The 13,660-nt window shown below is 44.7% G+C and overlaps 1 protein-coding gene across 2 annotated transcripts in view; it reads right to left on the bottom strand.

Annotated features, from left to right (window-relative positions):
* Positions 1–13,660, bottom strand: part of LOC135905880 (uncharacterized) — a 93,427-nt gene that overhangs the window by 46,904 nt on the left and 32,863 nt on the right. For both annotated transcript variants that reach the window (XM_065436991.1, XM_070528746.1), the window contains exons 7-8: positions 9,678–9,849; positions 2,676–2,776 (exon numbers count right to left, since the gene is read on the bottom strand). In XM_065436991.1, the coding sequence (XP_065293063.1) occupies positions 2,676–2,776; positions 9,678–9,849 (273 nt within the window). The remainder of the gene's footprint in view (positions 1–2,675; positions 2,777–9,677; positions 9,850–13,660) is intronic.

Below are 13,660 nucleotides of genomic sequence, written 5' to 3'. Positions count from 1 at the left end.
TACTATATGTGCAGTGACTGCTCCGAACAAAGCGCGCCAGTGTCGCAAGATCGACTTTGACCGATTGGATCCGAAACCAGCTATAATGTTGAACCGTTATGTGCTTCGTGTACGGTACTGTGCATAATTCTGACGTGAACTTGAACGTGTCTTTTATAGCGATAGCACTTATATGGACATCCCAAGCGCATTTCTGTCACCGCTGTCAGCGTCTGCATAGCCGTAATGTTTGGTATAAAGTCCAAGGGTGATAACATCGTTGGCGCGAGCCGTATACTGCATGTGCCAGTGAGAGTGTGCGAGGGTGAGCCGACGATGGCGACTCAATCTCGCGCGCGCAAGGGAAGAAAGCGGGGAGGAATCATGGTGTCTTCCGACGCGCGCAAGGCACCGGGGGGAGGCAAGGGAGAGAGGGGGGCATACTACTACGACGGCTGCTGAGCATGGCGTGGCAAAACGCGGCTGCATGGGCCCTATCTTGAAAGCACTCTCCGATGAGCACAGAGTCTAGGTGCGCTGAGGGCTCATTGCTTCGTGTGCGCTGTGTTTTCACCGCTTAGTTCACGATGAAGCGAGAGGCAGCACGAAGGTCAATTCGCTCGCTGCTGCTGCCGCGCTTCTTCACTCTAGCGCTTTGACAGCGAGTTTACGCGGTCATCGAGTGAGATGTGTTCATGTTTGCTTGTGTGCGCGTGACATCATGCCTGTTAATTGAGTTACTAAACGACTGTTTACAATTTTACACTGCTCATAAAACTGCTGTTTTTACTTCGTATAGCTGTCTCCTAATTTGCTTTCGCAATCCAGGCTTCGTCTTCCGGGCAAAACTGTTACTTTTCTTTATGAGGCTGTTAAATTTATGGAAACGTTGGCGCTGCGTATTGTGGTGATGTTTACTGATTAGCCTTGAGTTCTATGAAGTGCCAGTTGGGCCTTGACAGACATTGTAGTGAGGTGCTCCATTCTCTGACGTCACCAACCTCTAATTTATTACCGGTCTCCAAAATTTAGGTGTACGCGTGCCTTTGTACGTTTTGCCTCTGTCGGAGTGCCGCCGCCTTGAGTTGGTACGAGGTATATCATCGTTTCTTTATCAGCCGAGGAGAAACTGACAAGCGGTCAATGCTGATACGACGCCAAAGTGATAGGCAGCGAAACTTGCACGTGCAAAGGTTACGAAGGGAAGTTTTCTGTCCTAATTTGGAAGTGTCGATATATAGCCACGGTTTCTTTCTGCGTTTCTCTTTTAGGGCTGCTCGAATAGCTCTCTTTGCACTCGACAGGTATCCTATGCGAAGGTAGCGCGCGTTTTGTCGTCGGTTGGTGCTCGAAGACATCGTGGACCAATACTTCAGACGGTACCGGCTGCCGAGAGAGCTGATATTGAGCCTATTCGCGGCATTAGAAGCGCACCTGCGACCGTGTACAGCATGATCACATACCAATCGGATAAACATACGGGTGCTGGTCGCCTTGTCTTGAGGGCATATAAACGGTTTATTATGGAGCTTTCTTTCTTTCCGTGGCTAGTATGGGAATAAGCACATTCGATCGCTTTGTAATATGGTGGAGCGGGTTGTGGTGATGTTGCTACAAACGGGGTTGGCATCAGAAAACATGGCCGCCAATTGCTCCGCATGAGCGTCATTTTCTGCACCAGACATGTCACCATATGTACATCAGTCCTTTGTCTCGCAGAAATGCGAGAAGAATGCGGGACACTCCCACTGCGATTCTTTTGACGGTGGTGCGATGAACGCGCGAGAGTGGTTGCGCTTCTAGTCGCTGTAGCAGACGCCCGGTAAATGAAGCTGTCGAATAAGGGTGCGTAGTGATTTGCTGTAAGAATATAGCCTCAAGATAGAGATGCATGACGTACGATCATGCTATAATTGACCTTGATTCTTTCATTTCCTGTCGTTTAATTCGAGATTTGCTTCCTCCTCGCTCTCATACGACGCAGTCAGTTAAATGCGCTGCCACTTCGACTGCACCCTAATCTTAGCGTAAGAACATTTTCGCTTAGAAGTAGCGGATGGACAGCGCAGCTTAATCAATTCCGCCCCAGATACATACAAAAAAGTGCCTCGAACTCGGCAAGAAAGCTTCGCTTTAGATTGAAGTGGTGAGTGGAGAAAGATTAGGGCATCCTTTTCTTTGTGAACATCAGCGTCGGTGTTCTGAGACCATGCTGAACCACACCTGACTTTTTTTTGTTCTCTCTCTCTGTTGACCGCTAGCTTCAAAAACAATCGCGTGCAGCTGTTAACGCCAGTTTCGATCTATGCGCTCTCATGATGGAAATTTTTGATGTCCATTTTTTTTTCTTTTTTGAGATTCACGTGCCAAAACGATGACGTCATTACGAGGCACACAGTATTGAGGGACTCCTGAATAATTACGAGCACCTGGTATTCTTTAACGACCCACCAATGCACGGGGCACGGGCGTATTTTGCATTTCGCCACCATCGATATGCGGCCGCCGCGGTGGGGATTTAATGCCACTGCGTCGTGCTTAGTAGCGCAACATCATTGCTGCTAGGCCACCGCGGTGGGTGGCGTCGTATTTCTGCTCGCAGTTGATTCTTATCACAACGTTTTTTTTTTTTTCAGCCCTTCCCGTTTATTCCCTTCTAAATACGAAGCACTCATTTACTTAACTGCCATACTTACTTTAACTTCCATGAATGGCACGGGCTTGCCGAGGCTCTTGAAGTCATGCCCTAGTGGCGACGACATTGTCATGCAGCCCGCCAACTCTGTCATTCCAAACACTGCCGAGAATAGCATCGTGAAAAAAAAAAGAATGCAGTAAGAATTGCGTTTACTGAAGAAAGCTGCTGAGAACAGGCACAACAAGCGGAAACTATTTCATGTTTCTTTAACACCTCTTTAGTATACTGCACAGCCACCTGAATCCATTGCTCGAGCTACTGAAACGTAAAAAGATCCATTTAAACTATACTTAATGCTAAGTTATCTTTCGTAAGGTTGGATCGGTAGTACAGGCCCGCATAACCATTGCTACGGCGACATGCAAAACGATAAAATAAGTAAGAGAGCGTTAGAAACGCTCGTAGCACAAGGGGAGCAGTCTAGTGTACTATACCTGATGTTTTCCGAAATGCGATATTCCTTAGAAAAGTGGTAAAATGTGATAGGTACGTGTTTTATTCGATTTTGTTTTTATCTCAGAGGCGTATATTAACGAGTGTCTTCAGGTAGAAATGTGATTAGTATTAAAGTAAATTACACTAACTAGCTTTTTAATCATTTGTGCGTGCCACTGACGCTGGATGACTTGAAGCACGCCAACCGAGGAGATCAGAACCGTTCCAAGAAATGCATACTATTGACGCTGGTAATTTTAAATGCGTTAGCATTTCTATGCTTACCCAACGAGAAATACCCTCCGTCCGTCCAATCAGGGGATTTCTTTGAAGGTAGTGCCCGTAGCCGCGGGCGAATTCACCACCGCGCTGCCTCCCGCTTCAACGCGAGCTATGCGGCGAGACCACAGAGCACACGAGGCTGTCAGCAGTCGGCGCTATCTGTCGCCATCGCATATCGCTTTCATGATACGGCCTTCACGGCCGCGCCAGATGCAGCCGCCGCCGGAGTACGATCGATTGCGGTTCGTAATGGTTCGAAGCCCATGGATAAGGCGCTAAAGGGCAATAGTTACCTTTATTTGGAAAATGTTTTGTAAAGTCGAAATGAGTATACGTGAGTATTTGTTGGCGTCCCGGTATTTAAGAACACAACTCATTCCTCTTGGGCACTAGACTTGGAATTTAGTATAAGGTACCGATAAGGATGGTGATTTTACGTCACGCAGTTTACGCGTGCGTGTGTCAGTCTCTGCAGACTGCACAACTATGTTGCTTGAACTGTGAAAATCGTAGACTTTAGCATCAATGCGAAGCCTATCCACGGAAAGCCCGAATGGTTTATTCTGCGTTTTTATCGTTCTGGAAGCTTTTCAGGGCTTGTGACGTTGTTCAAGGAAAATCATCGCGTATGTAAAAAGAAGAACCCTTGAGCTTGCGTGAATTTGGCAAAATGTGGGGCGGAAGTCACTAAGCGAGCTTGCGAACAATTTTTGGCACAAGAAAAATCTGACGAAAAAAGCGTATACACAAAGCTGAAGCTGTTCGTAAGATCAGCAAGCTTGCGATGCACGTCGCTGCAATGACGAGCGCTGTAATTGAAAAAAAAAAAGAATGCTTGCATGTAAGGGTAGCACAGCTGAGAACTCCAGTACTTCCACAATAGTAAGCGTAAGTCGATTCACAAAACGTAAACAGCCGTCTCGGATGACGTCTTAAGACGTTTCTACGATAGGGGTGTAGCAGTGTTACGAACATAATTTTGTCTATCTGCGGCGCTCGAGCTAACGCAGGTATGCGTTGGAAAGCGCTGTTGCAGCTGATTCGCCAGAGGCCACAACTGATAGCCGAGAATGGCGCGTGCCAATCTTTGTAGCGCGCTCTGATTTGTCATCTCAAAGTACATTGAGCTGCTATTTTTTTTTTCAATTTTCAATTATAATGAGCGTGCGCTGCTGTGGAGGGCAGTAACTTTTAAGCTGTGCGGCGAACTCCTGCCTAATGTCTGATAAGTTGTGTTTGCGTATGCGCGCAGTAATCGGAAATTCCAGACTCGGCATGACACTCTATTGGATGTTAGCAAATAGAAGTGTCATGTCCGTCTCGGAAAAACGTCAAGTTTGTCATTCATGTGTTCTGACCACTTCCATTGTATTTCTTTTCTAATTTGAGCTTTGCTATTGCTCATAGGGCTGCGGATGACAATTTTTTTCCAGCGCTTTGGAGGTTCTAATTCTCCATGCCAGATGAAACAATGAAAAAAAAAACGCCTAGACGTGTCTAATTATCAAAACTTGTTGCTGTTGCACAAGTCGCGGCACAAATATAGTTTCAACTACATAGGCATGATGTACGCTCATGCTATCAGTTGACCACACTTCTTACATTACTTGTCGTTTTCTCCGAGCTGTACTTACTCCTCGCTAACATACGATGCCGTAAACTAAATGCGCTTCCACTTCGGTTGCACCCTTACCTCAGCGTAAGAACGTTTGGGCTAAGAAATTGCGTACGAACCGCGCAGCCTAATTAATTGCGCCCTTGTTGTTTATCCTTGAAAATGTAAAGTTAGCGATGTTGCGCCTTCGTGTTTCCTTATTGAACTTGTCCAGCCTGTGAACATGCTCTAATTGCGTGCTTGTGAAGGAAATGTCGAGGTTATCAGAAGATAACTTCATAATTTATTTTTCTGATGTTGCCCAATCCTCATTAGGGATGTGTTCTTTATCAAAAAACAGGAGGTTGGACCAACGCATCATACTTAAAAAATCATCACATCTATTGTTAATTATCGACAGCTGGTTCGTTACATCACGTATAGCATCCAGAGCCATAGAGGCTACGGTCGCAGACTCGTCATTGCAATGCTCGCATTAAAAACTAGTAAATAAAATGTTAATCAAGTGAAGAATATTTGTCAAAGAGTGAGTAGCCAAGGAAGCATAATCACAACGGGTAAGTCATATCTTCAAATAAGTTAGTTCTATTGAAACAGTTTACGCGCTATAATATAAAACCGGTTACCACGCTTTCCTTGAAATTAAGACATGTCACTTTAAAGGTCTACATCGGCTGCGGATATAGAAAAATGGATCCTTATATGTGCAATCAATTGGTAATGAATCCGAAGCAATGGAAATCTCAGGATGAGGACTACCGATATTAAATAAATCTGTCTTCAGCAATCAATACATTGCGTGAATGCTACGTTAACATCAATAGTTATCGTGAGAAGGGGTCTGCCGGAATTTTTTAATTGATATATTAGCGCTGACATTGAATTTTCAGTTCAGTTCGGGTTTATTCAACCCGTGTCAGATATTTGGAGCACGGACATAGCTCGAGAAGGTTTGGCCGGGTCCATGCACCATAGCATGGCATAGTGATATAAATTCCATACATGTACAGGAGAAAATCCATATGCAGTAAATCCAAGAAAATTGCAGAAAATTACAAAACAATGAAAATATATGCATAAAGGAAATCCATCAAATATACAAAAATATTGCGAAAAATTCACTGGGTGAGAAACCAATCAAATACAGAAACACAGTAAGTATTTCAACTAAAGGTAAAGCAGTGGAGAATTATACGTATATGCTTCGTAGATCATTCAAGGAGACGAATTCTACATCTGTGCCATTTCCGGGCAACCCATTTAGCAAGGTCGGGAATGGGTACCTTTATATTCGGTTACCGTACAGGTCGTACGGCACTGGTCAACTTCCCTTGTTTCGGTATTACGTGTGTGGTATGTAAGGGGATGTTTCTTTTTTCAACCTAGCCAGTGGTTTTAGCAGGTAATTTTTCTTATTTGCTTCCAACTTTTAGTCGCACAGTAGTCTGAATTTGTAAAACAAAAAATTGTACGTTAAAGACCTTCATTGAACATGTCCTGCGTGTGACTGAAGTAGGTTGCTTTAAGGGGGTTCCGAATCAATCTTCGGGTTTTCCGAAAAAACATATACCCATGGATATTACACGCTGATATGAACGCCTCAGTCAAGTTTTGCCATCGTGCGCGGCGGCGTGTGGAGCTGCAAGCAGAGCGCGACATCTCCTTTCTCTCAAGTGCTCTCTTTTCAACAGAATCCTGCTCCTCACTCTTTTCTGGGCGCTTCATTTCGTAATATAGTAGATTCCCACACGCGTCTGCTATTGGCCAATAGCTACACCAATCAAGAAGGGTGATGAGATCAGTGCGCTGCTGATCAAATATACACAGTTCCTGCTGTCACTGTGTATATTTGCTGATGAAGTTTAATAAAGAGGCTGAAGTAAGCAAGAATGTGTTTTCGAATATCGTTAATAATTACGTACTTGCGGAAGACGCCACCTATGGTGTGCAAACGCTCGGCCGTGGTCACCCGCGCAATGATTAAACTTTTGCCACCCCGCTTATCGGTGTCCGAGCCGTCGGGCCTCGCTTATTTCGACCAGTTTTGAACGCTCAACTAGCCTCGGACCACACGAAACTTGAGGAGGTAAGGCTGCGCGCACGCTTCCCAACGCGGGATCGGTCCGGGCCGCTCCTGGTTAGACGCCTTGGTAGACTTCCTTTCGCATTGAACTATTCCTACCGCTTCAAAAGTGCGCAAGTTAGATGCGGCTAATATCCGTCGGTCTAGCTGGTGAAGGACAAAGCCGGTCCGCACCTCGTTGCACGGTCAGACTGGAGCGTATGAGCGCGAGCACGCACTCAAGCTCTGTCGTGCACAACGCAAACTCTACGCATGCGCTCTACCGTTGCATGTAGCTGTGGCCTGCTGCGTAGCGTAGATGCCACGGCCGCCGCGGGGCACCGCGACGAGTCCACTGGCTAAGCGCACTGCAGGTCGCGGAGGACAGCAGTGTTTAGCTTAAGTTTGGCGCGTCGTATACGCGTCAAAATCGGTACTTGTGTCTATGTTGACAGTCAAAATCAAATTTGAACGGCACTCCACGGTGGCGTTCGGTAGGCGGAGCGTTGTGGGCACGCCCTGCTACGCCCTAGCCTTGGCAGTGGAAGGCATTGAAGGAGCCTTCCACTGAAGGAGCGGAAGGATCGCGAAGTCAATTCTTTTTTGTTTCAGTTTGATTGCCAATAAGTAAAAAAAAATTATGGGGTTTTACATTCCAAAACCACTTTCTGATTATGAGGCATGCCGTAGTGGAGGATGCCGGAAATTTTGCTCACCTAGAGTTATTTAACGCGCACCTAAATCTAAGTACACGGGTGTTTTCGGATTTCGCCTCCATCGAAATGCGGCCGTGGTGACCGTGATTCGATCCCGCGACTTCGTGTTCAGCAGCCCAACACGATAGCCACTGAGCAACCACTGCGGGTATTGCCAATAACTCCACTTCTGCTGAACGCGTTGAAGTACTTTTTGCGGCATAGAATATTTAAAATAGCGTATTTTAGCTTCGAATGGTTTTCTCAATTCCGTTAAAGAGTGGTCCAGGGCCCCTTAGTAACTAGGCGTTTTACGCGCTTCTGAAGTGAAAGAAGTTTCTTTAGTTTTTATGTTGTTGTTCTTCCCCAAACTAGCGCACCAAAATTTAGTATCGATGAAACTGGAGCACTGTACAAACTATTAATAACCGAAACAGGAAACATAAAGCAATCTGAACGCATGAGACCAATTACTTCGTTATCGGCGAAAATTATTGGAGGAAATTATGTCGAGTGACTTAAACTTTTCCGCAGCTATTTCGAAATCACTTCGCACCAGTCGTGGGAGTTGGCAGAATCGGATTCATGGGTGGAAAAATAACGGCCTTAGTATTACTAAAGTTTAACTTTAATCCGTTATTTGTTAGCCACAAGCGAATTCGATGAAGTGTTTCATTTGTGCCACTAGATAGGCACGCAACATCCGAACCGCTAAGAAATAGGCGAGTATCATTAGCGTGTATTTTTTTTTCGCTGTATGATGAATGTTAATAATATCGTTGATGTATAGAGAACGAAAAGAAAAGAAATCAAACCTACTTCTATGTAAAACACCTAAATGAGCGGGCTTTATTGATGAAGAGTGACCATTAATCATGACAGTCTGCCACCGACGCTGTATATATAGTTACGACAAAATAAGTGACGGAGTTTTCCTTCGAATGCCATTGTGCTGCAATTTTTTAAGAACTTTGTTATAATTAATACGCTGGAATGCTTTTTTGTGATCCAGAAAGATGCCAAAGAGCAAGCTCTGACTTTAGACATTTCAAGTATTATTTCTTATTGCGTGAGCAGGGCAAGCTTCGTAGATTTCTTTTTTTTTTTCTGAAGCCGTGCTGGCGAGCAATTAACATAGCGTAGCGATCAGGAAATTCAATTAAATGCGTTCAAATTATTTGTTCAGAGTCTTTTGAAAAGACTTTTAGAATGTAGATTGAACGGCAGTACGCAAGACCATTCTTATCACCATCCTCGTAAACTGCTGTAAGTTTTGCGCATTGCATTTTGCGGCAAATATCGCAAATGAAAGGCAATGAATAATTATATGCTTTAAGCAATGCGCGATCAAGTCAATAACAAATTTCACCAGATTTTTCTGAAGAGCTATCATATCTGTGACTGTGTTGTTATTTAAGCTAGTGTAGGTTGCAATACCTTGCGATTCCGGTACTGGCCGCGGAAACATTGTATGTTACCAGCGTTGCTGCATGTAGGACAGGATGTCGCATCCAGACATTAATTATATTTTAGGAAACAAGTGAATCAATAAATGCGTTTGCTAGTTCAGTCCCCGAAATTTTCACGTTCTCTTTCATTATCTTTCTAATGGGCTCAGTACTTTGGCAAATATCGTATTTAATTTGCAGCACATATCCCCAAAGCGTGGCTGGAATAAGTCTGGCGGTTATAAAGACATTTGTTATTAGCAGCACGAAGTTCTTTAGTGACGTGTGTCTGTATATATATCTTTTAAGCACTCAGCGCATCTAGACATCGAGTTTCAATGAACGTTGCGTCCCACGAGCCCCATGAATTCAGTTAATTATCTATTGCCCTATTTATTCGCTGGTCTGAGCGCCCACTGTACATGATTAATGTTCTTACTACGTAGAAAAATCAGCAGCGTACTTTGTATGATTCCTCTCAAACCGAGCTTCCTGGCGACGCTTTGCAGCCGAGATGAACTCAGTGGGCTCCCTCCAATCATCACTTTTTTGACGCTGCTGGTGTCCACCTGCTCCAGTAGTGGGTGCTGATCCAACTTCCGGATGAATGTGGGAAGTAGCCCCAACATTGTAGGCTGTTGAGTAATGGAAGGAAATAAAGGCAACATGATGAGATACATGCGTAATTGATTACCACACATTTGCATTGCTCGTATCGTCGCAGCTAGTGAACTGTAATAGAATCAATCCGGTTAGCCCATTCCAGTTTTCTCATATATATATATATATATATATATATATATATATATATATATATATATATATATATATATAAACGAGAAGAAAGGGGGTTAACCGAGGGACCCGATATTTATTAGTCATATAATGAGAAGCCAACAAACACTGACACCAAGTACAACATAGGGAATGTGCTTAATAAATGAAATAAAGTAGTGATAAATAATGGAAATTAAAGTGGATGAAAAAACAACTTGCCGCAGGTGGGAACCGAACCCACAACCTTCGCATGTCGCGTGCGATGCTCTACCAATTGAGCTACCGCGGCGGCGTTTCCCCATCCACTTTCTTGGGTATTCATGTGTACTAGTAGAACCCTGGGAGTGTTAGCCAGCGCCCCCACTCACAGACCTTGGCGGCGGACGTGGAACGTCTTTTTTGCCGCAGGCGTCACGAGAACGTGATATTTTCGGGTGAAGGCAACTGGTCAATAAACCCACATATGCTACCTGAAGGCATCAATGTTGCCGGATTCGAGACCCTCGTAATGTAATAAACGAGAAGAAAGGGGGTTAACCGAGGGACCCGATATTTATTAGTCATATAATGAGAAGCCAACAAACACTGACACCAAGTACAACATAGGGCATGTGCTTAATAAATGAAATAAAGTAGTGATAAATAATGGAAATTAAAGTGGATGAAAAAACAACTTGCCGCAGGTGGGAACCGAACCCACCTGCGAAATGCGAAGGTTGTGGGTTTTAATTCATTTACTAAGCACATGCCCAATGTTGTACTTGGTGTCAGTGTTTGTTGGCTTCTCATTATATGACTATAAATATATATATATATATATATATATATATATATATATATATATATATATATATATATATATTGGTGTGTGGGTGTGTTTGTGTGTGTAGGTCGGCTGGACTTCCTTGTGGGGACTTGATACTGAGAGACCGATCAGGGTCTACAAATTTTCTATCGATGCCCATTTTATCTTCCAACGTTCACGACCAGTTGATCGTATCGATAACGAGGGGGCGGGTGTCGCTCTCACCACTCACGAAGCGCAAAACGCGCGAAAAGGAATAGCATCGGAACAGTCATCGCTACAGAATCGCGGTCCGCATAGTTATGCTTATAATGTGTGCCATGCCGTTGGCCATCAGCGTAGCTTTCAATTTCTCATACAGAACGCGAAACACGATCACAATTTTTGCTGTAATATATGTGGCGGCAGTTGAGCAAATCCTGCATTTTGGCAAGGAAAGCATTTCGGCCTGTTTCTCATGATTATTTTATTAACCAACCCTTATGTACTACCCCTCTAATGAGGTTTTTAAGGTAACAAGGTGAAGTGAAGTGAAGAAACGCAGACTGCTTTCCAGTAAGATGTCTATTCGTAGGCCTCGCGTATTTTAGGACATCACGCCACTGCCTGTGCGAGTTCCTTGAACAGCGTTCTACTCTCCATCGGAAAGCCTGGTCAGGTGACGACTAGATAGCTTGGTAGGTGCAGATGTGGCAATAAAAATGGCGTAGTTTGCATCAGGGACACAGCCGCAGTGGGGCGCGTGAAGCGTCTTGCGCGTGCTGCAGACAACGTGATTGCGCAAAGGTACAAAAATGACGTAAATCAGTGCACACATTACATTTATTCCACAATTAGAATGACGGCCCACCTGACCTATGGTACAGGAAGAATATTGCGGTATAATTTTGCAATCGTGCTCGCTTCCTACTTTAGAGGGCCCACTTTTTTTTTGCGAGGGATGTTTGAGCAGTAGGCTAAAAAAAAAAGAACCCCCTACACTCGTGGCGCCCGTGCTCGAGCTGCGGTGCTGGAACCCCCCGCACACTTGAATTGTTGGGGTTCCTGCCCTTGCGCTCTCTATGGAGAAGCACATGTTCCACCGTGGTCAAAGTGGGTCCCGAGTCCCTTCGCGCCGTTTCTCAGCGGTGCGTGTCGAATGCGGGGGCGCGCAGCCGAGCAAGCGTGAAATATTTCCAACGAATTGCGCACTTGTAAGGCCTTATAACTCCTTATGAACACCAGTTTGCGCTTGACAAATTACGCCTACTATGACACAGTGAGCTCTCTCTCAAGAGCGGTCATTCCTGATCTGATGGACAAACGTACCGCCGAGCTACGCCTCGCTGAACGCCGTGCACGAGGCTAAATTTAGCTCCGATTGCGCCATGCGTGGCGTGACAGCGGCGTTGCCTGCGCACGCGATATTTGTATGACCGATTAATGACCCATTTTGTCTATACGCAATCATACTACAGTTAGGCGAGGTGGTGCTGCAGTTGCAAATATAAGGAGAATATAGAGCTACGTGTTTTCGTTACTTGCGGTTAGAGCAAACGACCTTCTCATGACATTTGTCTTAAAAACACTTCGTGTCCCCCCCCAAAAAAAGGAAAGTATTTCCTGGAAAAAAAATGCTTTCCGTAGGCTTAATAGAACTTGACGCGCCAAGCACAAGGCTTAAAACGCCGTACCTCTTCGAGGACCCGGATCTATGATTTAAGCCAAGTTATCCACCGGTAAACGAACAGACGTCCTAGCTCACCGTCTGTTGCACTAGATATATCTAAACCACGTGGCCGGCTTCCCACACTTCACACACGCACACTTTTTTATCCTTTGACATTCCTAACTAGAACGCAAGAAGATGCTTCATTTTGCGCATGTGTATGGAAATGAGATATATGAGTCATATGTATGTTGGAAGTTTAGCAAACAAGCGATATTTCGGATGGCTTGCCTCTGCAGATGTTTGCTGGAACGTAATTCCGCAAGTTAATAGATACCATTAAATTGACACCCCGCTGGTACTACGGCAATTCAAAAGCATTTCAAAGAAACAAACCAACAAGCAAATGTGATTGTTCCACCGATCTGAGTTGCGTAGTGGAAGCAATCACTAGGGGCTGAATTCACAGTTTTTCGGAACGTATTCCCCAAAATTCCTTACGCTTGAATTGTTCGTAAAATTATTACCGATAATTCTGACGCTGGACATACGATTAATGGAATGCAGCTGGAAGGTTCGTAAAAAAAGCTACCGATCTAAAAAGAATCGCACATGGCTGGGAACTTCAAGGTGAGATGTTAACAACAAATACCACACGGACTTGTCAGTGCTGAATATTAAAGGGACACTGAACAAGAATATTCAAGAAAAGCCTTGTTGCTAAATTATATTTTTCGAACGTGAGGAAAATCTCCCTTTCAATAAGCGGAGTTTTGGTGAGCCGGAGATGAAGCAAAGAACGAAAGACGGATGTTCACGAACAAACTACTTTGAAGGTGCCGCGCATCAGCTCCTCGTGACGTCACGGTTTTTGATTGGCGCCCCCTCGGGAATAAAGTCAGAATTTTCTATCCCGGGACAACAACAACGTCAACTGCTGCGGAGCTTCCTGCACTTCGCGCACACTACGCATAATTCATGAAGCTTTACCACGACGATGGAGCATATTTACCGATTCCAATGCAGCCCTGCCATGTTTGCTATCCACTCTACGTCGTGGACTACATTGTGCAGGGAATAAGGCAGCTATATCAACAACTAGCAGAGAACACACGTGACATCTCTTTTCAGTGGCTCCTAGGCCGCTGTGGTATCATGTGCAATGAACATGGCGATGAAGCCGCTAGGAGGGCTCACAAAGATGCCGGGAAGGAAC

This window comes from Dermacentor albipictus, unplaced genomic scaffold, assembly GCF_038994185.2.
Source record: "Dermacentor albipictus isolate Rhodes 1998 colony unplaced genomic scaffold, USDA_Dalb.pri_finalv2 scaffold_14, whole genome shotgun sequence".
Lineage (NCBI taxonomy): Eukaryota > Metazoa > Arthropoda > Arachnida > Ixodida > Ixodidae > Dermacentor > Dermacentor albipictus.
This window is presented reverse-complemented; position numbering and strand designations above follow the sequence as displayed.